Source organism: Pantherophis guttatus, chromosome 5 (genome assembly GCF_059756535.1).
Source record: "Pantherophis guttatus breed Tessera chromosome 5, ASM5975653v1, whole genome shotgun sequence".
Lineage (NCBI taxonomy): Eukaryota > Metazoa > Chordata > Lepidosauria > Squamata > Colubridae > Pantherophis > Pantherophis guttatus.
The window spans coordinates 98885866-98912390 of record NC_142067.1 but is presented as its reverse complement, the minus strand read 5'-3'; the positions used below and the strand labels follow the sequence as shown (position 1 = coordinate 98912390).

At 38.9% G+C, this 26525-nt stretch overlaps 2 protein-coding genes and 1 long non-coding RNA gene across 5 annotated transcripts in view; 1 reads left to right on the top strand and 2 right to left on the bottom strand.

Annotated features, from left to right (window-relative positions):
- Positions 1 to 13617, bottom strand: part of LIMS1 (LIM zinc finger domain containing 1) — an 85945-nt gene extending 72328 nt beyond the window's left edge. The window contains exon 1 of one of the 2 annotated variants that reach the window (XM_087895375.1): positions 13019 to 13617. In XM_087895375.1, coding sequence (XP_087751501.1) covers positions 13019 to 13053 — 35 coding nt within the window. In that variant the 5' untranslated portion in view covers positions 13054 to 13617. The remainder of the gene's footprint in view (positions 1 to 13018) is intronic. The other variant, XM_034419441.3, reaches the window with a different exon arrangement.
- LOC148113539 (uncharacterized) lies at positions 12859 to 13995 on the top strand. Its single transcript, XR_015734540.1, has 2 exons — positions 12859 to 12999; positions 13867 to 13995. It is a non-coding gene; the product is annotated as an uncharacterized LOC148113539 (long non-coding RNA).
- Positions 13996 to 21518: 7523 nt separating this feature from the next.
- GCC2 (GRIP and coiled-coil domain containing 2) overlaps positions 21519 to 26525 on the bottom strand; it is a 30003-nt gene continuing 24996 nt past the window's right edge. For both annotated transcript variants that reach the window (XM_034419454.3, XM_087895373.1), the window contains exons 22-23: positions 25145 to 25346; positions 21519 to 24511 (exon numbers count right to left, since the gene is read on the bottom strand). In XM_034419454.3, coding sequence (XP_034275345.2) covers positions 24441 to 24511; positions 25145 to 25346 — 273 coding nt within the window. In that variant the 3' untranslated portion in view covers positions 21519 to 24440. The remainder of the gene's footprint in view (positions 24512 to 25144; positions 25347 to 26525) is intronic.

The following is a 26525-nucleotide window of genomic DNA, read 5'->3' as shown; positions in this document are numbered from 1 at the left end:
TTGAGCGGGACCTCTGGTCTTGCTTCTGGTCATTTTTTCTTTCGTTGTAGGTTCGCTCACCATTTTTGTATTTTCGGGTTTGGCTTTTCCAATGTCTTTTTCTCTCGCTGCTCCGTTTTCTTCCAAGAAGCCTCGGAGTTCCGCGATGAGTTTGTGGTCATCTTTTTGACCTTTTATTAGCCTCAGTATCTCCGATCTGAGGTCTTTGTCTTTTATTTCGTTCTCTTCTTGGTTGTCGGTTTCATCTGCTGTTTCTTCGATGTCTGTGGTGTTATCTTCAGATTCTTTGATTGTTATATTTATTGGTTCGTCGATCATTTCGTGATCTGTTTTTGTTTCTTTATCATTTGCCCTGGTGTTGGGTCTTTCTTTTTTGTTCTTGAGGTTTTCTTTCTTAGGCATGTTGGATTTTATTGAGTCAGTTCAACCATCGACTGCTACCAGTTTGTTACAATATTTTGAGGATCAGACTCAATAATAAATTCAGAAGTATTTTTCTTCAGTTAAAGAAGAGTTTATTCATAACAGGCATTCTACTTGTTCTGTCAGATTTTACAGTGAGAAGCAAGCATGAGGTAAAAGCATTCTCTATTTATATCAGAGGGGAGGAGTCAAGGATGGGGGTGATTACATATGAATACATTAAAGGAGGAGGAATAAATTAACTCTTAATATCCTGTACATATATACATATCTCTTGTTATAGAATAAGGCATTTACTTATGACAAATACAAGTCTACAACTGCTGCTAAAGAAAAGGGCAAAGGAGGATAATAGCCATTTCTTAAATAGACAATGTCTCGTGTAGTGCCTTTGTTTTTTAAGATAGGCATGGAGAGATTTTACAATATGGCATTTAACCAAACAGCCGTTTAGTACTTGGATTTCTGACAAATTCAGTCCAACTACAAATACACATATACTTAAAATCAGAAGAGTTGCTTGATCATCAGAAAAAGAAAAGTACAGATAGTCCCAGACTTGCAACTCCACATTGTTAAGCAATGTGGCCATTAAGTGAATCATCACATGACTGGATCCAATTTTACAACTATTTTTACCATGGTTAAGTGAATCACAAGGTTGTTATGCAAATCCAGCATCCCCAATTGACTTTGCTTGTTGGAAGCTGGCTGGGAAGGCTACAAATTGCAATCACATGACCACAAGACACTGCAATTGTCATAAATATGAATGTTGTCAACAGGGGTGGGTTCTAATTTTTTTTACTACCGGTTCTGTGGGCGTGGCTTATTTTGTGGGCATGGCGTGGTGGGCGGGTAATATGACTGGGTGGGCGTGGCCAACTTTTTTTTTACTTTTAAAAGCATACTTCTGCAATCTTAAGAGGTTGCAGAAAAAAATGCTTTAGAAGCTTCTGACAATCCCAGCTGAGCTGCGCGATCCTTTTACTTTTAAAAGCATTTTTTCAGCCGAAGAGGTTGTAGAAAAAATGCTTTTAAAAGAAAAAAAAAAGCCTCTGATGAGGTGGGAGGAGTAAGTGAGCGGCAACCGGGCCGGAGACCGGCGGGCGTGGCCAGCCAATGTTATTACCGGTTCTCTGAACTACTACAAATTTTTATTACCGGTTCTTGCGAACCGGTACGAATGGAGATAACCCACCACTGGTTGTCAAGCATCCAAATTGCGATCACATGACATGATATGATGGTTGTAACTTTGAAGATTGGTTGTAAGTCACTTTTTCAAAGCAGTCATAACGTCACTCCATTGTTGAATGGTCATACCTCGAGGACTACATGTAGTTCGTTACATCATTTTGACGACTCTCATTGCACTAGCACTGATGATGTTATATAGTTTGGGTAATGAAACATCTGCAAGAAAACAACAAGCTCAGAGAGCACCAAGGACCCCTCAGAATGATGTGACAAACTACAGGTAGTCCTCAAGGTATGACCATTCAACAATGGCATGACGTCTGCAAGAAAACAAGAAAGCTCAAGAGCACCGAAGACCTTTCATTTCAACCCTGAGCTACAAATATTCTCTTTTATTGGTTACATCATTCAATCAATTGGAAGGAAAGGAGGACTATAGAGCAGAAGCTAAAATAGAACTGCTTGGTTTGAAGGGACCTGATAATCTCAGGTGATCAGGAAAATTGAAAAGGTTAAGGAAAATGACATGTTCAGAAAGGATAATCATAATCATAAAACATGCTGTCTATAGATAGCAAGGTGTTGCAGAACCTGTAAATGTTGGATGAAGAATTCTACTCAATCAACTGCTTTTTTGCAACTTCAGGTAGGCAACAGATATGAAGATGACATTTTGTAGACTGCCTTACTTGGCTGATAGACTTTGCAATCAATGAACTCATGACCTTGTGCAAAGGCAGATGAGCACATTATTAGTTCTGCTATGCTTGCACAAATATTTTGCAAATGAAATGAAGGAATCTTTTCTCTCTGCTTTACTGAAGGGGAAACCAGCTTCATCTTGTTTATATATGCCTGGACTGGGGCAGAAAAGCATCTAGTCATAATTTCTAAATAGTAAATACAAAAGATAAAGATAATATGACTGAATAGAAACATGCCAAGAAGATCAGTTCTCCAGACATTATTACCAGCATCAGAACCAATGCAGTTCTGAAAATGAGTTGAAAGCACAGCATGGAAAATGCTTCAGTGTGACAACCTGGGAAAACATTGTCATACAGTTTGAATAATTTTGCACTTTTATTAATTTTTGCTTTGTCCTTAATTCTTTCATTTTCCTTTCATGTAATGTTATTCTAATGTGCTTCAGTGCTACAAAAATGTTCCCGCGGGCATCAGAAAATCTGAGCTTTCAGGCACAATATTGATCAATCTTCTAAGCAATAACAACCACATTGTTCTCACCAAACAGTTGCGTGAGGACGATGACATTGAGGTGAGGGTTAAATTCTTTCTTACACATACTTCAAAATTTAAATCTTTGTTTTGTTAGATAAGCCACAAGTATTTTGGCTTGATGGTACACAAAGCTGAATTTACTTGTCTTTCCCAAGCCACCTTATCTCAAGCTGGAAATACATTACTATTACTCCATACCCATTTGAAAAGATAATATAGGTAACATATATTTTATTTATTAAGAAAATTTATATAGCCACCCAACTCATAGTGACTCCAGACAACTTACAAAAATAAAATCCTAAACACAAAACCCAATAAGCCCTCATCCCCCTAGCAACAACAATCAAACAGACCACTTGATGTGCTCCCTAGCACCATGGTGTCCCCAGGTCCAGTGACAAAACCATGTTTTCAGGGCCTTTCAAAAGAGTATTAAGCTGGGGGCCTGTCTTATAACAACAACAATAGCTACTACTACTACTACTACTACTACTACTACTACTACTACTTTATTGTCATTGTACATGTGTCATGCCTGGAAGCCATATTACCTGTGTGCCTTGAGGATCCAGGCCTGCCACAATCATACCGTGGAAAGTTGGGAGGGGGGACTGCATGAGTAAAGTAGAGATAGCCATAACAAACTTCTCTAAGACAGTTCAAGGCCATGGTGTCCAGCAGCTGTGCAAAGAAGAAATTGGAGGATGTCTTCTGTTCGGGAAAGAACTGATTGGAGCTGTGTGGACATGTGGAAGATATGGGCAAGGTCTTGAACTTTCTTGTGGGTGAGGAAAACCTGGAAGCTTTCAGAATGGGGTTTTCCCAGATGTGCCAATATGACATCCCTAATAAAAGTTAGCTTTGAGGAACTTCAAGCCTCGGAGTTTGATTTTGTTGGGAGTGTTACTTGGAACCCTGACAACATGTGTACACAGTATACCCATACAGCGAAATTCACTAAACACCCAAAGACCAGATTCAACACACATTATTCCTGCTATCCTATTGATGTGCCCACTCTAATTAGGTTGGTGCTAGTATATTATTGCAACAAAAAGCCAGCAATCAGTTATTCCTAAATGAACATGGTTGTATTCTTTAAGTGCCATCTCATCAGTTGTAATGGTGTGTGGGAATGACCTTGGGAGACAGGAGGAAGAGTTACAGACTAGACAACACCATGCAAAAGACATCTCAGCCCACAGAAGGAAAAGGGGTGGAAAGTGTCTCAGAAGGTTTTCTGAGCCTCTTCCGCTAATTTAATTTAGTTAAAAGTTATGGTGCGGAAGAAATGCTTTTGTTACTGATTTTGTTACTGCAGTATTGTTATTGTTTTGTTTACAGTAGGGTTTATGGTTTATGCTTCTTGTCTGGACAACCTTAAATGATTGGTCTTTAGTCCAATTTTTCATGGCTGATAAATATTCTCTTCTTGGAAGAAACTAATAGATCTTGATTTGGCTTCCTGAGGACTCTCAATGATTCCCTGCATATGTAAGAGTTAGAAAAAGCCATGACTGAAGCAAAGTACAGATTATTTAATTTAGACCTATAAAATTATACAACCAAAGCTTCCACATCATTGCTCAATTGCCTTCCAACACTCCTCCTATCATCTTAAATACCTCTAAGATACCCACTCTGTTCCACACAGAGGATGTGATGCCTTATCTTCAAAGTGATGGACTAGAGATTCAACATCCCTTTTCCAAAGTAGTTTGTGTCTGCATTTGTACAATTACAGCTAATGTGCCAAATGCAACCCTTGCTGAGAGAGCCAAGCATGCCAACAGTTACTCACATCTTGACTGGAATCCAGTTCAACTATTACAATTAGTTCTATTTGGGGCTACCCAGAAATTGCAGTTGATATAAAATGCATCAGTTAGGCTGCTCACCGCTGCAAAATATGCTGCTTGTATCAATTGCTTCCCTGGCCCAATTCAAAGCACTGATACCAATGTTTAAAACCTATCTGCAGAATCACCTCTCCTGCTTTGAACCTGCCTCAATACTTAGATCAGCAGAAAAGGAACCTTTGAAGATCCCTCAGTTGTTATGGAATTGACTTTTTAGTAGAAGAAAAGGACTTTATCTGGCACAGCTCCAAGGCCACGGAATTTATTCCCTGGGGAGATACATTCTTTCTGCCCGAGTTAACATTCTATAGGCTGCTTATTATAAGGAAAAATGGCTCACTCATAAACCATTGACAAGAAAAATGTTCCCTTCTATCACAGAAGGTCTCATGATCCCTGCATGATCCCACAGGACTCAAATTGGTTATACAAGCAGCAAAGTGACATTATCCTTACCATTCAGTTCAAGTAAAATAAATAACTGAATATAGAAAGCATTTGCTTACTGACAAACATGTGTACCAGCAATTTACAAGCATCTTTCTAACCTCTTTTCTTAAAATTTTCCTCATTAGTCTGTTTTGAACCTTTAGTTAGAGATTATTCTAAACACATCCTCAAAGTCCGCACATACATATTTCCTAAGGTTATACACCATTTATGTCACTGAATTGTTTTTCTTATCTTCATCCATCATAATATCATAATTTTAAAGGTGTTGTTGAAAAAGAAAAGGGAAGGCTCACAATGCAGAGAATTTCAAAATTCCATTTCCATTGCCTTATAAAAAGGTTTTTTTTTCCTGGATCTGACAGCCAAATTTCCCTCATTCCACAAAACTATTTGCTCCACCTTGTTCTTTTAGCTCCTCTCTTCTTCTGTGCCTAGAAGACTACTGGAAGAAGGAGTCTCACTTAAGAGATCCAAGATAATTGCTAACATTCAGTTTTGGAAAAGAGGCCAAGGGCTAGTTGAGAGTCCTAGGTTGCTTCACTCCTGAAGGAAAGGAAAGAAATAAGAATAAGGCAGGAGCAATTTCCAAACTCATCTGCAGTCCAACCATGTTAGTGGAGGCTTTCACAGTCCTGGAGCTTCAGTTAATAGAGGAACAAGCCTTTCAGAAGGCTGGCCTAGGCTGCTGCAGTGAACTCCAAAATCCCATGCTCTGCCTCATTAACCTTTTGCTATTGCTTTGTAAGACTGCTGGAATTCTACCACATCAGGAAACAACCATTGTACTCACACAGTAAGAACTCCCATTCATCCAGACTCCTTTCTTTTAATCTGGTCATTTTTTCCTGCACTACTTTTAGCAAATTTTTGAAAATCAGCTTCATCTTAGCCGATACCGTAGCTTTAAATTTACTACTATGCAGCAGCCAAAAATGAATAAAAAAGCAGGAGGCAAAATGCTAATGCAAAATAATTAAGGGCTAAATTTGATTTAATGCCTCGTTTATATCAGTCAGTCTGTTTATGAATCTGTTGTATTAGTTATCTGTTTGTGAAAAAAAAAACACAATAGGTGGGACTAAATGTAAAACAAAATGGGAAATGAAACATCCTTCCATTGTTTACTTTTTCATATTTGACAAACTGATGGCATAATTAAGAAACAAAACCTGTTGACAGTTACAGGTCATAATAGCAATAGCACTTAAACTTATATCCCGCTTCATAGTACTTTACAGCTCTCTCTAAGCGGTTTACAGAGTCAGCATATTGCCCCTAACATTCTGGCTCCCCAATTTACTAACCTCAGAAGGATGGAAAGCTGAGTTAACCTTAAGAATCGAACTCCTGGCAGTGAGCAGTAACTTAGCCTGCAGTACTTCATTCTAAGCACTAACCACCATGGCTCATAATGATACAAAAAGGGAGGAAGGCAAACTATTCAAGGCTAATAAGTTCAAAATTAGAACTCTTAATTGTAAAGAGTCCATAACAAAGACTTTTGCAAGAACAATGACAACAATCAAAGAGAAAAGAAACAATCTACATCACAGCTGAACTGAGATACAATGCTTAATTCCAAAACAAGAATGATATTAGGAAACAGACTGGTCATTTCATGTAACTTTGTTACCTTTTGAATGTGTCTAGAGAAGCTGTATTTAGTTTTGCAAAAAGAGATGTCATAAGAAAATATTTTAACCATAAAACATCTGCAGATGATGATTTGCTATTTAGATCCTCGGAATGTGAATATATAAGCTAATTAGGCAATTAAAACCCAAAAGGGCCCCAGGTCTTGATTTAATTCTCCCTGAACTGAAACAAACCCAGTTTGACCGGTGTTGGCTGTATTTTTCACTTAGGTTGATAAAATACCCTCCACCCATAGAAACTGGGATATGTAATAATTCCTATCTGGAAGAAGGGAAAAATGATGATCAGGCCAGCAACTGTCCAGTGAGACTATTTAGAACTCAACTGAGGCACAGTAATTTCATTTTAAACTTGCATTATATATGGCCAAACGTTCAAATAACAGTCTTTGGCATTTACTCTTTGGGGATTTAGTATTTTGTCATCCATGTTGGAAAGTCCCTAAAAAATCTCCTATGCTGAAACGCTTTGTCCTTGCAAAGATGGGAGTCCTCATTCTGGGAACATATTCTGCTATAGTGTAATTTTTACCGAGACACCCACAGTGAGTTGCGAGCAGCTCTTCTTAGCTCATTTTCAAGACAGACAAAAGAAGTGCCGCTTCTTTAGGTCAGGTAGAAGTCCCAAGATGACCTTTGATGTTGTAACATGTATATCTGTAGCCTGCAGAGTTCATGTTTTATTGACAGCAAAGTAGGTTATGAATGATTACAGGCCTTTTTTTTAGAATACCTGCTGTATTTTAATTTTTATTATGCAATCTCTCTCTGTTAATACTTTAATGACGTATGGATCAATCATGAATAATACTGTTTGCAAAGGATCCAGGAAGAGCATACAAAATACGTACCGGCTGAAGGACAGAAGTGGAAAAAGGTGACATGACTGAAACCTTTAAATATATTAAGGGAATGAATAACATTCTAGAAAGCAGCATGCTCAATATTAAGCAAAAATCAAGAAGATGGGGGTATAACCTCAAACTGAAAAGAGGGAAGTTCAAAAATAATGTTAGAAAGTATTACTTCACAGAAAGAATAGTGAACACTTTGAACCGACTTCCAATAAGGAAGGGTAGTGGATCGATCATCAGGAACTAAGTTTAAACATGCTTGGGATAAACGCATGTCCATCATCCAACAAAAATAAAAAATAATAAAAAATATAAAATTAAAAATAATGTTCAGAGAGTAGGATTTTGGCTTTATGGAAAAACCTCTTTTTAAATATTCCATTTTACTTAACAAAATCATTCAAAAAGCTTTTACCAAAATGATTTCCACTATGTACAGTAAATATTAAGGACCAGAGCTGTTCTAATGAAATTAAGAAAAGTGAACAGACAGTGGGGAGCAGGGGTATAGAGAGAGGATATATAATTTCAACCATGTACAGATAGACCTACCACCACAATTGGGACTGACCAAGGTGGTTAAGTGAATCACATTCAATTTTACTTGCATCTGGTTAAGTAAATCTATGCAGTTGTTAAATGAATCATGTGGTCATTAAGTGAATCTGGCTTCTTCCATTGAGTCTGTTTGTCAGAGGTTTGCTGGGAAGATTGCAAATCAAATGGCAATCGCAAAACCCTGGGGTGCTACAATTATTGCAAATGCATGCTGGTTGACAAGGGCCTAAGTTTTGAATACATGACCATGGGGATGCTGCAATGGTCCAAAGCACAGAGACTTTTTTCAGTGCCATTGTAACATTGTATGGTTGCTACACAGATTATTGTAAATTGAGGACTACATGTACAAAAATTATGGTTAGATGGGTTAACAAATGTTGTGGACTAGTAGCTTTGATGCACTTATTTGAAGACCCCTTACAGCAATCTATCTGCTAGATCAGGGGTGTCAAATGCATCATCATGTTGTCATCATGTGACGTATTGTGACTTTTCCTTTGCTAAAATGGGGTAGGCGTGGCCAGCATGTGACGCATGCAGCCCACGGCCCACGAGTTTAACACCCCTGTGCTAGATGGATAACATGAGCATATAGGAATTTGAGGCACCTAACAGTGACTCTTACAAATGACTTCATATGCTTTCTGAGTATATGGAGTATATTATATAAATATATTAAATGGAAATGGGTTTTTCCACTAAGATGAATAAAGTGAGAATGAGGCACAACTGTGTGTAGTAAAATATAAATTTCTCTCATTCAAAAGTACAAAAGTACAAAGTGTGCATTTGTGGTATTTTTATTATTATGCATGTGTATTGGATAAAATGAGTGACTGATATGTAAGAGTTATGCTGAGGTATACTAAGTATACTAAGAGAACTCATGAGTATTGAATTATAAAAGAAATATATTAAGAAAAAGTTGAATGACTTAAAAGAAAAGGGAAGATCATGACTGAGGAAACTGATGAGATCCTTTAATAGAAAAAAGTGAGAAGTTTAGAGAAGAAAACATGTATGAAGCTGGTGGAGACATGGTTTATTGTTGTTGTTAGTTGCGAAGTCATGTCCGACCCATTGCGACCCCATGCGATGGACAGAAGGCATGGACAACGTTCCTCCAGGCCTTCCTGTCGTCTACCATCCTCTGGAGTCCATTTAAGCTCATGCCTACTGCTTCAGTGACTCCATCCAGCCACCTCATTCTCTGTCATCCCTTTCTTCTTTTGCCCTCAATCTTTCCCAGCATGAGGCTCTTCTCCAGTGAATCCTTCCTTCTCATTAGGTGGCCAAAATATTTGAGTTTCATCTTCAGGATCTAGCCTTCTAAAGAGCAGTCAGGGTTGATCTCCTCTAGGACTGACTGGTTTGATTGCCCTGTAGTCCAAGGGACTCGCAGGAGTCTTCTCCAGCACCACAGTTCAAAGGCCTCAATTCTTTGGCTCTCAGCCTTCCTTATGGTCCAACTTTCACAGCCATACATTGCAACTGGGAAAACCATAGCTTTGACTATAAGCACTTTTGTTGGCAGGGTGATGTCTCTGCCTTTTAGAATACTGTCTAAATTTGCCATAGCTTTCCTCCACAGGAGCAAGCATCTTTTAATTTCTTGGCTGCAGTCCCCATCTGCGGTGATCTTGGAACCCAGGAAAATAAAATCTGTCAGTACCTCCATTTCTTCCCAATCTATTTGCCAGGAGGAGACATGGTAGAAACAATAATAGTTTGCAAGAGGAAAGATATGTGAATGGATTTTAGAGGTAAATTACTTTCACTATGTTTCCTTTATCTCATGATTTTAATTTACCTTTTTGGGTGTTTTGCATACCCCAAAAGAGAATCATGATGGGTAAGATGCATAGAAACAGTTCTCTTGGCTGCTTCACATATTATTATTTTATTTTACAGATTATTTCATATATTATTTTTATCTGTATGCATGTGGCAGAAAATGAATTTAGAAAAAATGTATATCACAGTGGTAGTCTTATAAAGACAGCTGGGGAGCTGTAAGTCGCTGCCTGCTAAGCGTATACTTTTTGCAAGCCATGATTTGCTGTGTTGCAAAGGAATGTGTCAATTGGCATCCGTTGCTGAATTCCAAAACATGGCAAAATGAAGCCCTCAGGCTAATTTCACTTCAGCTCTTGTCCTAACTTCAAAACATATGCAATTAATCAGTTCAGACTCCTGGAAGAGCTATTCATCCTTTTCCTGTAACTTTGGCTTGAGAAAGAAACAGGGCAGGAAAAGCATGCAGAACAGTGGCCATAAAAGGCATCTGGCTATTCTTCTTAGTAGTGAAGCATCATGTTGCATTTGTCTGTATATTTCTGCTCTCTCCTCATACTGAATCATAGTGCATGTCTGTCTACTGGAACCACAGGGTGAAAGTGTAGGGTGCTCTCAGAGTCATGTGACTGGAAGGGAGGGGTCAGAGAATGGAGCAGCCACCAACCTTCTGAGCTACAACCTCTCCCATAGAGACACATGGTGAGATTTTTTTTCCTGAATTTTTTTGCATCTGCAGCCCAATGGCTGATATACCCTATTTTTCAATATGATCTTTTTATCACAAACTCTGCCTGACATAGTACATTTCATACCATTTGGTTCAGTTTTTGAACTGTAGCCAAAGTCCTGCATTGTTAAGTATTTGTTTTTATTATTATGGTTCATCACATAGTCAGCCAGATGTTCAGACTGGAATTGGCATTTTTGTCCACTTTTCTAGCCCTTCCCAAGGACGGAAGGTAAGCAGATGTGGATGCTCAATGATGTTAAAGGTATTATTGCAGGATGTAAGCTGTTCTGAGTAAATCTGCCTTTCACAATTGACTGATGGTGAATTTGTCAATGCCAATAGCGTTCAAGTGGTGCTCCAGTTGTTTTGGGATTGCACCCAAGTCATCTTATTGCAAGAAGCCGAGAACACCAGCCTGAAGATGACGAATGAGACTTCGTCGAAACGTCGCCAAGACACTTCCAATTTTACGTGGGAGAAGACCCGAATAACCAAAGACCTACATACAAACACCCGCGAAAACCTGAGAAAACATATATATATATATATATATATATATATATATATATATATATATATATATATATATATATAAAAGGAATATATTCCTTTTAATTCATAGGTATAAATGTGTGATATTTTTTGTAATCAGGGTTTTTCCTATGTTAATAAAAGATGTTAAATGGCCATGGTGGGATGAAATCTCTAATCATCACTTTCAGGCCTCTCAGACATTTTATGTTGTTTCTTCTGAGACTTATGGGAGACTGGGATAGCACTATTTATATGCTCTTTTTTCCCCACAACAACAAAAGTTGGACTGAGAGAGACTCCCAAAGTCACCCAGTTGGCTTTCATGATTAATGGCAGCCTAGAACTCACAATCTCCAGGCTTTTAGTCTGGCATTTTAACCTCTACAGGTAGTCCTCGACTTACAACAGTTCATTTACCGACTGAAAATACTGAAAAAAGTGGCTTATGACCATTTTTCACACTTATGACCATCACAGCATCTCCATGGTCATGTGATCAAAATTCAGATGCTTGGCAACAGGTTCATATTTATGACGGTTGCAGTGTCCTGAGTTCATGTGTTTACGTTTTGCGACCTTCTGACAAGCAAAGTCAATGGGGAAGCCAGGTTCACTTAACAACCATGTTACTAACTTAACAGCTGCAGTGATTCACTTAACAACTCTGTCAAGAAACGTTGTAAAATGGGGCAAAACTTCCCTTAGCAACAGAAACGTTGCTCCTCAGTTGTGGTCATAAGTCAAGGACTACCTGTACACCAAACCGAAATGAAAAATAGTTTTATTTCCAACACTCCGTTGGGTTACAAGGAATAAAGAGAGCATGGGAAGGATCAAAGGAACAGAAGGGGCGTCTTTGATCTCGGCCCCACCCACGTCTTGCTTCTGCCCCGCCCACCGCATGGCTCCCAACAGATTCCTCCTTGAGGTAAACGTGGCTTTCCTCACCGTTGCTGGCAATCTGCAGCCACGTCGAATTTAGAGAAAGGGGAAAAAGAAAAAAAAAACAGAAGAAGGAAAGTTTCCGAATCGCCTCCCTGGATTCCTTCCCAGGACACCAACTGCTCTAAACTTCTCATTTACGGTTCTTCCTTTTCTAAATTGCCTCCCTGTGTCTTGACATAAATTGTCTGCCGCCACGAATGCCAAATATCGTCCCCTCCTCGGTACTCGCCCGGCTTCTCTCCACTTCCCCAGAGAAGTTTAGTTCTCTCGCCCCCACTTTGCCCGCACTCCCAGCACGCACGAATCTCCCTTCCATTTGCTCCAACCCCAGGCGGCGTATTTCCTCGCGCTCCCCTCCCACCCCAGCTCGGTCTCTTCCCAGCCCTTTGGCAGCACAGCCCTCCGCCGCCCGGCCCCCTTCTTCCAGGAGCCTCCGCCGCCGCCTTGGCGCGCGCCCTCCGGAGACCCTGGATTCCGCCTCCGCTGGGCGCTGCGGCTGGTGCAGGAAGGCGCGGTGGGATTATCTCATCCCTCCTTTTTTTCCGCCCGGGAGGGAAGGGGATGCAGCCTCCCCTTCCGAAAGTTACTAGAGGCGGAGAGGAGGAACCTACAGTTTCTCTCCTCCAAGCAGCCGGGAAAGAAGCAGCGGAGAGACCCCGGGATCGAAGCAGGGACGGCGGCCCCGATGGGTGACTTTCAGCCGAAGGCTTGCAATGAATGAAGCGCTCGGGCGCTGTCAAGAGGTATGAAGGACAGACTTACCTGTTGGTCATTCCAGCAGCCGCGACCCCCAACATCGCGAAACCAAGAGAGGAAGAGAAGCCCCTCAGCGTAAAACAACTTTCTCCCCTCCCTTCCTGGCTGGTTCGGGCGCTCTTCGGCTTTTCCAGACAAGTTCCGCGCAGCAGCTGCAGGCGGGGCCGCCCCCGCAAGGCAACGCAGGAAGCAGGAGGAGGGAGCCGGGAGGCGGCGGCGGCGGCGGCAGCAGCAGCAGCAGCAATGGCGCGTCACTGCCCACATCAACCCAGCCCCCTCCGCGTCTCTTCCCGCGCCCGCGGCGCTGAAGAAAGGAAGGCCGGCGAAGTCTCCCCGGGACGCCTCGCAAGCAACCTTCCCACTCCCCGAGAGCGAGCTTCGGATGGGCGGCCGCGGCTTTCTGACCGTGGGAGCCTTTCTAAATTCTTTTCCTAGCCAGGCGAGAGATAACTGACCCACCCACCGCTGAAAAGTTGCCTCAACCCACAAAAAGGGCCGGACTAGAATTTGTGTGTGTGTGTATCTGTGTGCTTGTGCGTGCGCTTTTGAGGCGCGCGCGCGCGCGCGGGGGGGTTACTTTCCCGTCTGCCTTCACCTTTGCTGTTAATCTTCTCTTGTGTTGAATCCTCGCCTATCCCCCACTCCCCCCCCCCGAATCCTAGACTGGAAGTTCTACAATAAGTGGAAAAAGTTCCCCTTCCTAAATCCTATTTAGGTTTTAGGATGCTTCAAAGGCAAATAATTATAAGCAGGAAGCCTGGTCGAAATCATTAGAAATCCTTCTGGACGTTTCTTGTGATTCTTAAAACCTTTTTTTCCCCCCCCTTCTTCTTCTTATGTCACTTCTCATTCAGAAGGATCAATAATGGGTGGAGTCAGATGTTCCCATCTGAAGAATCTTGGAAGGATAGAGATGATAGTTGTTTTTCTGGATGTCCATTTACGTAAAGAGTATTTCTGAATAAAGACTTTGATTACCTAAACGGCCTACTGAAGTCACTGAATTTTATTTTGTTTGTGGTCTAGAATTACGTCACCCTTTTCAAAAAGAAACCATTAAGACTCAGAACAGCAGTCTGATATCTTTAGATCGGTAGCATCTTCAGGGATTTCAATAACCAGGACAAGGACATGTATTATCTAAAGTTTTTGACAGCAGGTGATAGCAGTAGTATGAGCTTAACAAGAACGTAGATAAACAGTTAGTGTACTAATAATTCAAGGTTACAAAAATTTGGAAGCAACTGCAACAACCAATGCATGCCCAGAAGCACAGTTATATAATTCCTTGTTAGCACAGCAAAAATGTCATCTAAAAAACTAAATATCTCCAAACTGCTATTAAATTGAGCCTAACTGCATTTAACTAGAATAATAATTAGAATGGCAGTCTGAGGAGACATTAGATAGGACGTGAATTGTGAGTTTAGCAATATGCCAGAAGGAATATCCACAGCTTCCAGACTGAAAGAGTTGAAAACTATTGGCTTTCTAATTCATACAACAGATTTGCCAGAAGAATGTTATAATAATAGATCAACATTCAAACAAGATTTAAAAGTTCAGGTAAGTGATCATTCAAACTACCGGTATATACCTTACAAAATCCTACAAGTATTTGGGAAAGTGAAGGTGGTAGATTTAGTTGCTTTTCACTGCCCAGGTAGTCATTGGCTTACAACCACAATTGAGTGCAAAATTTCTGTTAAGTGAGACATTTGTTAAGTGAGTTTTGCCCATTTTATGATGTTTCTTGACAAAGTTATTAAGTGAATCACTGCAATTGATAAGTTAGTAACCTGGTTGTTAAGTGGATCTGGCTTCCCCATTGATTTTTTTTGTCAAAAGGTTGCAAAAAGTGATCACATGACCTTGGGACACAGCAATGGTCATAAGTATGACCATAAGTAAGCCTGCAGTACTGCACTCTAACCCTTGCGCCATGGCATAAGTTACTTTTTTCAGTGCCGTTGTAACTTTGAACCATTACTAAATGAACTGTTGTAAGTCAAGGATTACCTGTAATCAGAACAAGTGTTGACTCTCATCACTTACATGAGCATCATCTTTTACCACAGATATTCACATTTACTTACTTGGCACTTCGATGATTTAAAATAGTAGTAGTAAGAAGGGCACAAAATATAAAAACAAAATGAAAACAAATTAATTAACACCAACATAACAATCCAGCAGTCAGAAAGGTAATGGTATTTTAATCTTGCCATTATATTTTAAAATGATGAATTAAAAACCAGACCAAATTGAAAACAAAAAGCCATCCAATGCTCTGAAGAATTCCCTTGAGCATCTGGTATAGAGAGTTGGAGAGGCCATTTTAGAAAAAAGCTTTTGCAATTTTCATCTCGGAGAGAAGTAGTTCAGCTGGAGTGTATCCTTAAATAATCTAGTCCAAAACCATATAAAGCACCTGGAAACACATAGAGGGGATAGAAATGGTCACCATACACTGTGTTAGATTTTTAGTTTGGAGGTACTAATGCCTTCTTAAACCAAATTTGACAATTGAAGCAACATCCTGAATAAAAATCCTTTTCATCCCATCCCGCAACTATGTAGATATCTGCATGCAGAATCTACTGTATAGTACGTGTGTGCATTCACATGTACATGCACTTTCAAGTAAATTATTTAGCTCCTGGTGACTGTCTTAACTAGTCCCTGCACTTTTCTTAGCAAGGTTTTTCTGCAGTGGCATGCCATTGCCTTCTTCCTAGGGCTGACACAGAGGGACTGGCCCAGGATCACCCAACTGGCTTTTTACCTAAGGCAGGACTAGAACTCACAACATCCCTAGCCTGATTCATTAACCACTGTACTACCAAATATTTATAATTATACAATTTAATATTTATTAAATGAAGAATGATTTTATACACATTCATAGAATATTTCATTTGAGCGACATTGTGGCCTAAGCAGCAGTCCCCAACCTTTACTGGCTCCCTGCTCACGCAAGTTGAGCTGTGCGTGCACATGTGTGCATGGGCCTGCTGCTTGCACAAGTTGAGCTGCACCAGTGGTGGGTTGCTCCCGGTTCGGTCCGGTTCTTGCGAAACTATAGTAATGCCCACCCGCCCAGACGGCATCATGAACGATCTGTATACGTGCAGAAGTGCAAGCGCGTGCACTCCCATTGTGAACCGGTAGCGGAAGTAGAACCCACCCCTGAGCTGCACATGTATGTGTGCACTGGCCAGCTTCTCACTCAGCCCAATTCTGAATAGGCCATGGCCCAGTAGTGAGCCACAGCCTCGGGTTGGGGATTCTTGGAAGGCTGAGAATTCAATCTTATGTAGCAACAGATGTTTTTCTCTCTCAGGGCTCAAAGAGAAAATATTTGCAAACTTCACATAGGTGTCAGGAAGGGCATGTGGCCAGTAAATGCCTAGCTCTGTTCAGTTGCCCCGACTCTACACTGAATAAAAGGTTTACAGGATTGTAAAAAGAAAAAATATAATATTTCATTCATCAGTGTGGAGCTGCTGCTGCTGGATTCCTTCAGTATAGCATTACGTGCAAGAATTTGTCCCTTTATTTGGATTTGTTACAGAGCTAATGGGCTGCAAGTCTTCCTTACGCAGAGATATGCCAGCAAAAGGACTTCTGAATCTAACACAGGGATCAACATGGTTTCTAAGGAAAGTCTGGCAATGGTCCCCAATAAGTAGGTATTGCCATTGCCTGCTTCCTAGGGCTGACAGAGAGCAACTGGCTCAGGGTCAGAGAACAGAGGAAATAAGAGCCACCCATCACCCATGCATTAAAATAATACACTGAGGTTATAAATATGGACAGGCCTCCAAGACATCTCTCTTCATAATATATAAGCAGCTAAAGAACAGGAAAGGTCTGAGGTACTGATTTCTCAGACATTCCTATTGTTGAGTTCAAGCCCCATGACACACACACAAACACACTCAAGATAGTCTGGAGTAACCAAACCCCACAGAGCTCCATTGACAGGCTCCACATATACTTCTTTACAGGGTGAAGTGTGAGTACACCTAGCAACGAAGTTGTTTTATGCAAACAAATAAAGGCAGTAACTAGGACTTCATCCATTTTATATACTGGGGAGCAATTTCTTGCCACTACTCCAACCTACAGTAGCAGACAAAAAAAACCTAACAGAGGGCATCTATTTTCCTTCAGCATCAAGAACCAGCCAAATCACCAGAATGCTTTGTTCAATGGGAACCCAAATTGAGTGGTCACTCCAGCTTTGAATACAGCATGTAGTTCTGCTTTGAAAAATGGTCAGAAGGCTCTTAGATGTACAATAAGCAAATCAATAGCTGGACAACAACAATAGTGGATCGAGGATGGCAATCATTTTGAAGGTTTACTTTCCTTTTAAAGTATTATTTTGGCCTCTGAGACGTTGAAATAGTATGGCCTTGTATTTGGGTCTGGGCACTGGATGTTCAGCTTTTGTGTTTTTGTAGGGAGGATGCCATCCAATATGTCCATTTCAAATCCTTACAATGCCAAAATAATTTGCACAAGTCAAAAAGAGGGCTGTGAAAATATTTACAGACCCCTCACATCCTGGACATAATTTGTTTCAACTCCTACCCTCAAAACGACACTATAGAGCACTGCACACCAAAACAACTAGACACAGGAACACTTAAAACTACATCAAGCTACTGTTTAGGAAATGGTTGTACATGTAGCATGTTGATGATACATATTTTATTTACAACTACCCTGTTTCTTCCAAAATAAGACATCCCCTGATAATAAGCCCAATCAGGCTTTTGAGCGCAAGGCAATAAGATCAAGCGCTTATTTCAGGGTTCAAAAATATGTAAGACAGGATCTTATTTTCGGGGAAACACGGTATCATCTCATCATCTCATTCTATAGCTGAAAGAATCAAGGGAATGAGATAACCAACAAATATTGGGACTCCCAGTTGGCTCCTGTGGGGCATATCCCAGTTTTTTTACAATGTAGAATCTGGTAAAGCCGCAGGATAGTATACAATCACAAAAGTTTCTACCCAATTTTAGTGGTATTTTGTATGATGAATGGAATTTATCTTTTAATTCCTCTGCAAGCTGTAATGTTTTATAGCGCTATGTCTTATATCTGTGTTCATTGAGCCCACTTGCTGGAAATGATTGAGCCTTAATCCAAATAATTTGGAATGCTCTGAAATAAAATGTGTAGAGTACGCATGTATGCAGGTTCTTTAGTTTTTGAAGGGATTTGAAAAAGAATGGAAATACCACCATATGAGAGTCTGCAGTGAGCCCTTCAGAGAATTAGCTGTGCATGTTGACATTTCACATTGTATTTGAAGGAGTGAAAGCAGATTCATTTGTTTCCTAAAATAGCTCTTTAAAAGGTAGGCATGGCTGAATAATCTATTATGCCCCGCTTGAACAAAAATAGAGCAAGATTACACTTAATATATTGACAAAGGTATGTTAGTGATCACTTTGACTTCCTTTCTGATTCACTGCCACTGTTCAGTCTGAACTTTATTAAAGATCAACCTTAAAGAGTTTTATTTCAGCCAGTTGCCTCGGGAATAAGCAAACAAAACAGCCAAAATGGAATATTGCCCTTTATTACCCCACCCATCCAAATCTATGTTTTTAAAGTGTTTATGCATGAAACAAACCTTCAAGGTTTACCCCAGAAATTAAGTAGTGTTCTATATTGATTCCTGTATTAATATTAAAGAACTATTTGTTTAAAATATTAGATGAGCATCCCACAAGCCTAAAATACATTTTATTAGTATATAACTGATGGACTCACATTGTATTAGTATATAACTGATGATGTGCTCACATGTAGAACATTGCAACTTGTATTGTATTTAAGTGGTATTTGCTGCCAGTGTAGCACATTAGCTTTAAGAATATTTATGGCAGTAATCCAATAATTTTGACACAAAAGTCAAAGTTATGCAGCTGTGCAGTATTGGCAGCTCCTGATGTTTAGTAAGCATTTGGTAAGAATCCAAAAAACACATAAACCCAAGTCAGTAACTCACAACTGACACATCAGAGCCCAATGTGAGCAAAATATATTGCGATATACTCCATCTCCATCTGTATCTTCAAATCCACTTTATCTTTAAATATCTCAGGTGCTTCTTGATTCATGACAAAGGCAATCTGAAAGAATATGTTTTCTAAGGAAGGCTAGGGCTATTGTTCTTTAGTTCCTCCAGTTGGAAGGATTGAAGCATTTTCTTTTAAAATGATGCCAGAACTTATACTATTTTTTTTTCCTATCCCAAGATGATGGGAAACATAACGGAAACAATTTTGGACCACTGTCCTGCTAACATTGATAAGTATCAAACAATCAAAAAGATTTGAGCAAATTCAAAAAGATGTGGTCCAGAGTTAGGTTACTTACTCCAGTCAAGTGCATGGAAATGGCAACTTTACTGTCTTTACAAAACCAATTGTTCCTATCTGAACTGCATAATTTTCCATTGGCCCCAACATGATCCATAATTTTATTGTACCAGCAGAAGATAAAAAGTTTGCCCATTTTTGTGTTCCTGCTTAAGGTTGCCGGGGAGTCAGTATTGAAGTTGTTGTCCTAGCATTACTGTTCAGGAGGAGAAACAGATGAAAGTTTCAAGTGATCCTGTTGAAAGTGGTAATATTAGTCCTCAATTTACGGTGATGATTGGGATTATTAAATGAAGCAGTTGTAAAGTGAGTTGTATCCAATTTTACAATCTTTTATATTGTGGTCATTAAATGAATCACGTGGCTGTTAAGCAAATCCAGCTTTCCCCATTGACTTTGCTTGTCGGAAGCTCCCTAGCAAGATTGCAGATGGTGATCACATGATCCAGAACTCCGCAACCATCCTAATGTGCCAGTCCCCAAGTAAATGCAAATGGAGCATGTGCGCATGTGCTCTCCCATTGCTCACATGAGAATGTGCATGCACACATGCACGTTCGCTGGCTGTTTCCATGGCCCAGTTTCAAACCACTCACTGCCCAGTAGTGGGCCATAGCCCACAGGTTGGGGACCTCTGAGCTAAAGGATAAACTCATAGGGGAGGAGTCAACCAGAATATATGTATATAGGAAGCTACTATACTGCTCAAAAACATAAAGGGAACACAAGCAGAAGACATCTGAGATCTGAATGAATGAAATAGCCTTATTAAATACTTTGTTCTTTACATACAGTAGTTTATACCCTGCTCAAACAACTAAAGGGAACACAAAACTACTGTATGTAACAAACAAAGTATTTAATAAGGCTATTTCATTCATTCAGATCTCGGATGTCTTCTGCTTGTGTTCCCTTTATTTTTTTGAGCAGTGTATATTAAAACTATGCAATAGCTCAGAAGGTGTAACATATTTTATTCAGCTGAGACTTCCTAATCTAAGATAACTGTTCTAGTTTGAATGCTTTTGCTTCAGCAGGAAATAGAAAACACATGTGTAGGCTAATCCAAAACAGTTAACAATTAAATTAAGAAAAAGCACTGAGGCATCACCTTTCTGTCTTGGTTGCTTAAATCCATTCAAATTATGTTTCATCTGGTATTATCTTGCTAATAGGCAAATAGTTTGGCTATATATACAATAATGTTTTCTAAAGAAACCACATATAGAGAGCTCAGAAAGACTCTTTAGAGAGTTCAGTGACAGATGAGCCAAACTGGAAAAGGCAAGAAAGCAAGGCTTCGCCACATTTATCTAAGAATATAGTACAGACAGGAATATACCCATGTAGCTAGGCTTTGAGAAAGTACGGTACATTGGATATCATATCTGCTCCCTTTTGTAATTTGCAGCTTTGTTAATAAATTCAGATTTGAAAACAAGGCTATCCTCATCAGTATTACAGTTTGGTCATGAGACTTAATTAACTAATACAATATTCTGCAAAACAAAATTGAAAAGTCTCAAGTCCCTACAATAATATTTATGAAATAAGAATGTAGCCAATTCTCAGCCATCCACAAATCTCAGATCTATTACTATGTAAGTTTTAAAGGAAATACAATAAAATTAGGGGGAGGGAAATCCAGTGATGTAATTCTTTTATTAAAAAATCACCAGGTTTGAACTGGTTATGGCAGAATGTTTATATATGTGTTTGGAAAAATAAGCACACAAATTGTAGTGTGGTAGAACAAGGATGAGTTTGTTCCAAAGTCCTTTACGTGCCTCTTCTCTCTCTTCATTGTCAGAATGCTAACTTGTAGGAAGGGTGTCAATGGATATATCTCCTCCATTGAGATGATGATTTATAGAAGTAGACCTTCACCTATAGTTGTAGCTACTGGCCATGATGCTAGTCACGATGATGTCCAAATATGTAATTAGCTCTGTAATGTCTGTCTGTCTGTCTGTCTGTCTGTCTGTCTGTCTGTCTGTCTCTCTCTCTCTCTCTCTCTCTCTCTCCTTTTTCCATTTTTCTGGAAACAGCTTTACATACTTTAAAAATAGCAGCTCAATAAACTTTTACAAAAGACCACATTTTGCATCCATTATTTTAATTTTGAATCCTTGCCTTGTCACATTACCCAAAATCTTTCTCTGTAGTGTAAAATATATTTAAAGCATGTGGATAATAAATTACATTTACAAATTTTGTATTTTAATATACCGAACATACAACCAAAAATGAAAAATAAACAGAGATATATGCATAATTTATTCACAGTCTGAAATTATTAAGAAAAGGATTTGAAATGACCAAAAAGACAATTTCATATTGTCACAGCTATTAATAAAAGTGTGTAGATAAGGAAATAATCAGTAGCAAGTTTACAGGTATGCTAATTCTGGAATTAGTAAACTATTAATGATGGTGCAGAAATTGTCCTTCTCAGTTTAAGCATGTAATGTACATGATAGGGGACAAGTCAAATTATTGACTTGTGAAATTAACACTTTTTAAAAAGGAAGAGAGACAACCAATTCTAACACATGTTATAGTGGCTGTCCAGTTCCACCATTCTGAAAATGTTTGGAAAGTGAGCTCAGTTTAAGCATATAAAATGTTTCTTTTCAGTAGTAATAATTGTGTGACATTTCTTGATCATATCAGAAGTCTCTTTGCTTAGCCTTGATAGCACTTGACAGTAGGAGAGACAAAAGCTAAGCATTGTGGCTGTTCAGGTCCCAGCCTTTCTTCACAAGTCAGCCACCTCTTTCATTATCCTGGTCTCTTCTAAATGTGTTGGAGGTCAATGAGCATTCAGTGACAAACTTTTAACATTTCAAGCAACCTTCCCCACTCATTGCTCCTCAGATATTCTCTTTCAATTCTTTGAGACCACATTGGCTAAGAATTCTGGGAAAGGACCTCCAACACATTCAGAGGAGACCCGGATGACGAAAGTTGTGGCTTAACTGTGAAGAAAGGCTGGGATCTGAACAGCCACTGTGCTTAGTTTTCCCTCTCTTACTCTCAGTCCTATCAAGGCTAAGCAAAGAGACTTCTGATATGATCAAGAAATGTCACACAATTATTATTACTGAATAGAAATGTTTTATATGCTTAAATTAAGCTCACTTTCCAAACATTTTCAGAATGGTGGAACTGGACAGCCTCTATAACATATGGTAGAAATGTGTTGAACTAGACAGAAGAGCTAAGGGCTGTATTCTCATGTTATACTTCACTGACGAATTATGTTTTCTCCTGACTCTTATATCTGAATGTCTATGAAAATTGATGATGACCAACATATTTTGTTGAATAGGCATTTCTGAAATAGCCTTGCCATTAAAATGTCATCTCTTAATAACTAAATATTTCTTCTTCCATATAATAATTACACTATTTTCAGATACAGGATATTCATTGGAGAAAGGTGGTGAATAGGAACTAAATCATTTCTCTCAAGAACAGTTATCTCCAAAACTTCAGATTTCATTCACAGACAACACAGGGCACAATAACATCAGCAGCTTCTTCCCTATAGACAACAAGATAATTGTTTCTTAATCCATCTTGGTCTTGTGCTGAACTCTAGCAGTAACCTATTTGACAGCACATACAGCTGGACACCAGGTATTCTGTAAACAATAAGTTGCCTCCACCCCAAACAGCTTCAATCACATTTATTCAAATAAATGGATTTTAAATTATTAATGGATCTTAAATTTTGTGAGCTCTAAATTCAAGCTTCTATGCATGTCAGCATCTTTTTTGTACACATTACACACAGAGATCCAATTCTGAAGTAGAATGCAGATAAAAAACAAGAGTCACAAAGGTTAATCTGGATGTGACAAAATGGTATCTTGACAAACCTATAAAAACTACATTTCAATATTTTTTCTTTGGCTAACATTCAACTTAGATAATACCAAGCAATTATATTTTGGATTCATCGTTCATAGCAAAATATCATTTTTTAATCTTTAGATACTACTAACCTAAGTAATGTATCAATGTTTCCTTTGAATGACAGTAGAATGCAGTTTCCAACTGATTTTTTAAATGATGCAATTTGTTTTCAATTTGATTTTTAAAAGTTTGCTCTTAGTCTTTTTCAAGTAGCAATTGAATGGAAAATGCAATAATCTGTCAAAGCAGTGTCTCAAGATTATTAGTCTATAAAGAATCATTAAATATTTGGGGGAATTTCTTATTGTTAAAGAAAAGTGAATGTGCAGAAGATATTCACTTTATTTTTGCATTTGGCTTTCAGTTCCAGAAGAATAAGCATTTTAAAGCTCAGCAAAATCTTCTATTTCTTTTTTTTTTTAGTTTGGGGTACTAAAGAAATAAAGCTTGGAACAGCATAGGAAGTCTGTAGTCAGCATTTTCTGTCAATGACAGGCTTACTACAGATCACCAAACTGAATCATACTTCTTCTCCTAGACAGATAAAAAGAAGGAATGCAAGTGGTAGTTCAGCCAAAGTTAATAACCTCTTAATGTTTTGAACTGCAACATATAAAATTCCAAGGCTGAAAGTTTTAGAAGTTGTACTGAATCTACTACTGGAGGACAGCAGATTGTGGAAGCCTGCTACTATCAGAAATTCCAACCCAGGGGGGGTCTGCAAACATACAGAATTTTGCTCTGTGAAAGCTTACAGATTCATTTTGATGAATGACACAGTCACACAAAGTATGTTCTGCAAAATTGTCTCACCAGTCAATGAAAAGGATAGCTCTTCCAAGGAGGAAAGTTCACTGAAAACCTCCATAGTTGCCCTAAAAAGGGAGTCAGAAACTGAGACTACAAGACATTACTCCAAGTCCTTCAACAAGTCTCATTTAGAATATTATTATTTCTTAAAAAGAAACAACAAAAAACCAACAACTGAGGCAGTTGTGGGAAAACCCCAAACAAGAGTTACCCGGCTATATGCTTCAGTCTTTATGGTTGAAATTCTTCTCAGTGCAGCTGCTGATTTTGAATGCCCGAACAGTGAAAACTCATCGGAGTCCGGACCAGCTGTGTAAGTATGATGCCCATCCAGAGGCTTGGGACAGGGTCTCTTCATCACCTTACAAAACATAACACAACTCATATTGGTTTTAAATATCCAGCCCCAGATTTAAATGACAAGACATAAAGCACAATTCAATCTTTTAGTAAATGATACTATACCTTTAATGTGCATACTTGAGATGATTAGTTTGATTATAATCACAGCAATTACCAACTGTAGGAGAGCTATGTTAGTCTATGATAGCAAAAGACCAGAAGGCATCTGATATCACCTTTACTGATTAACATATTGAATTGAAAGGCATCGCTTTTTGTGAGCTGTGGAGATCCAGCAGTTAAGCAAGAAATGTCAAGGATCTGCCATGAAACAGACAGTCGCTTGTTCCATACAGATCGATTGGATAATGATTTTAAGGCACTTTTGCCCAATGTTTTTTTTAAATGAATAAATTGAAAAAATGTTGAGAAAGAAAATCACTCTATAGTTAAATGTTTTGAATGATTTGAACATAAGTAGTCACAGATGGCCTCTTAGAAGCATAGTTTAGATTGTACTATTGCTTTTGTTAAATAGTCTTTTTTCAACAGTGTCAAATACAGGAAAACAATGGTTGGAATTAGTTGCAGATATTCAAACAAATGTTACTATGTTCCATTAGCAAGTTAGTAGCAAAACAGACTGGCATACCTTGAGCAATTGCTACAAGTTTTCCTTTTTCTTCTGGGCTTAGTTGCAACATGGTGTCTATTACTGGAAGAAGTCTCTGTCTTTCACTGCCTGATTTTAGAAATATAAACTGCAATAGAACATTCTTCAAATATTCCAGATTAGCAACAGATTTCTCTCGTTCCTGGTTTCTTTCTAATCGCCTTATTTCACTTTTAAGAAGCTGAGAATGAAAAACAAAACAAAACCCAAAGAAATATATTTCTCAGAAGGAAGACAAGAAAGCAGAAACTTTATCAGGCCAAATTATATTAGAAAAATAGCCCAGAAAACAATATAAACAGCTATTCCATGTTAAAATAATGAAGACAGGGTCAGTTAGTGGTCTTTCAGGTATTGCTGAATAGATTTCTCATAATTCCTAATCATTAGCTATGTGTCTCAGGCTAAAAGAAATAAAATTCATATTTCCTGATTTCTCATATAATAAATTCCTTTGCAGTCAGGCAAAAATTAACTGAGAACACCAATAATCTTCAAATCTTCCAGGGACTTGCAATATTGCACTGTGTTCCCTTCTGATTTCAAGTGTCCCATCTGATGGGAAAATACACCAGCTTCTCTTGAGTTGTTGGGGAGATAGCATATCTATGGGAACGGTGGTGGCACTGTGGTTAGAATGCAGTATTGCAGGCTAACTCTGCCCACAGCCAGGACAGGAGTTTGATCCTGACCAGCTCAAGGTTGACTCAGCCTTCCATCCTTCTGAGGCCGATAAAATGAGAAGCCAGATTGTTGAGGGCAATATGCTGACATTTGTAAACTGGTTAGAGGGCTGTAAAGCACTATGGGGAAGTGTATAAGTGCTATTGCTATCACTTCTTTAAGCCTTAACAAAATAACTATCATGGCCTGGTTCTGAGGAGGAGTTGAAACAGGGACTGTCCGACGGGGATGGCATGTCTCCCTTGGAATGCAGACTAGGGGCTGAGGACAACGGGGATTGGGGGAATTTGTCTTTGTCAAGAACAAGACAAAAAGACATTGTTTTGGCTTACACCCCCCTGGCTTTGACTCGTGCTCTTGCCTGTGCCTTTGCATATTCCAGGCACTATACAGCCAAAGCTCTTTATCAGATGACAAATTTTACATTTTATACATACAATTCCATATCGCGTTGAAAACCTGAACCATAATTATTTTTAACATATGTATTCATTGAAACCATAATGGATAACAGACCAGGACCAAATCATGTGTCTTAAATTTTTTTCAAGCTTTGTATATTGCCAACCTAAGAAATTTAATGTCCATCCCTTTTTAAATACCTTGAAGGATTCTAAACATTATTTAAGGAGTCCATTTCAGAACTCTGATATGGGCAACTTCTCTTCCCTCTTCC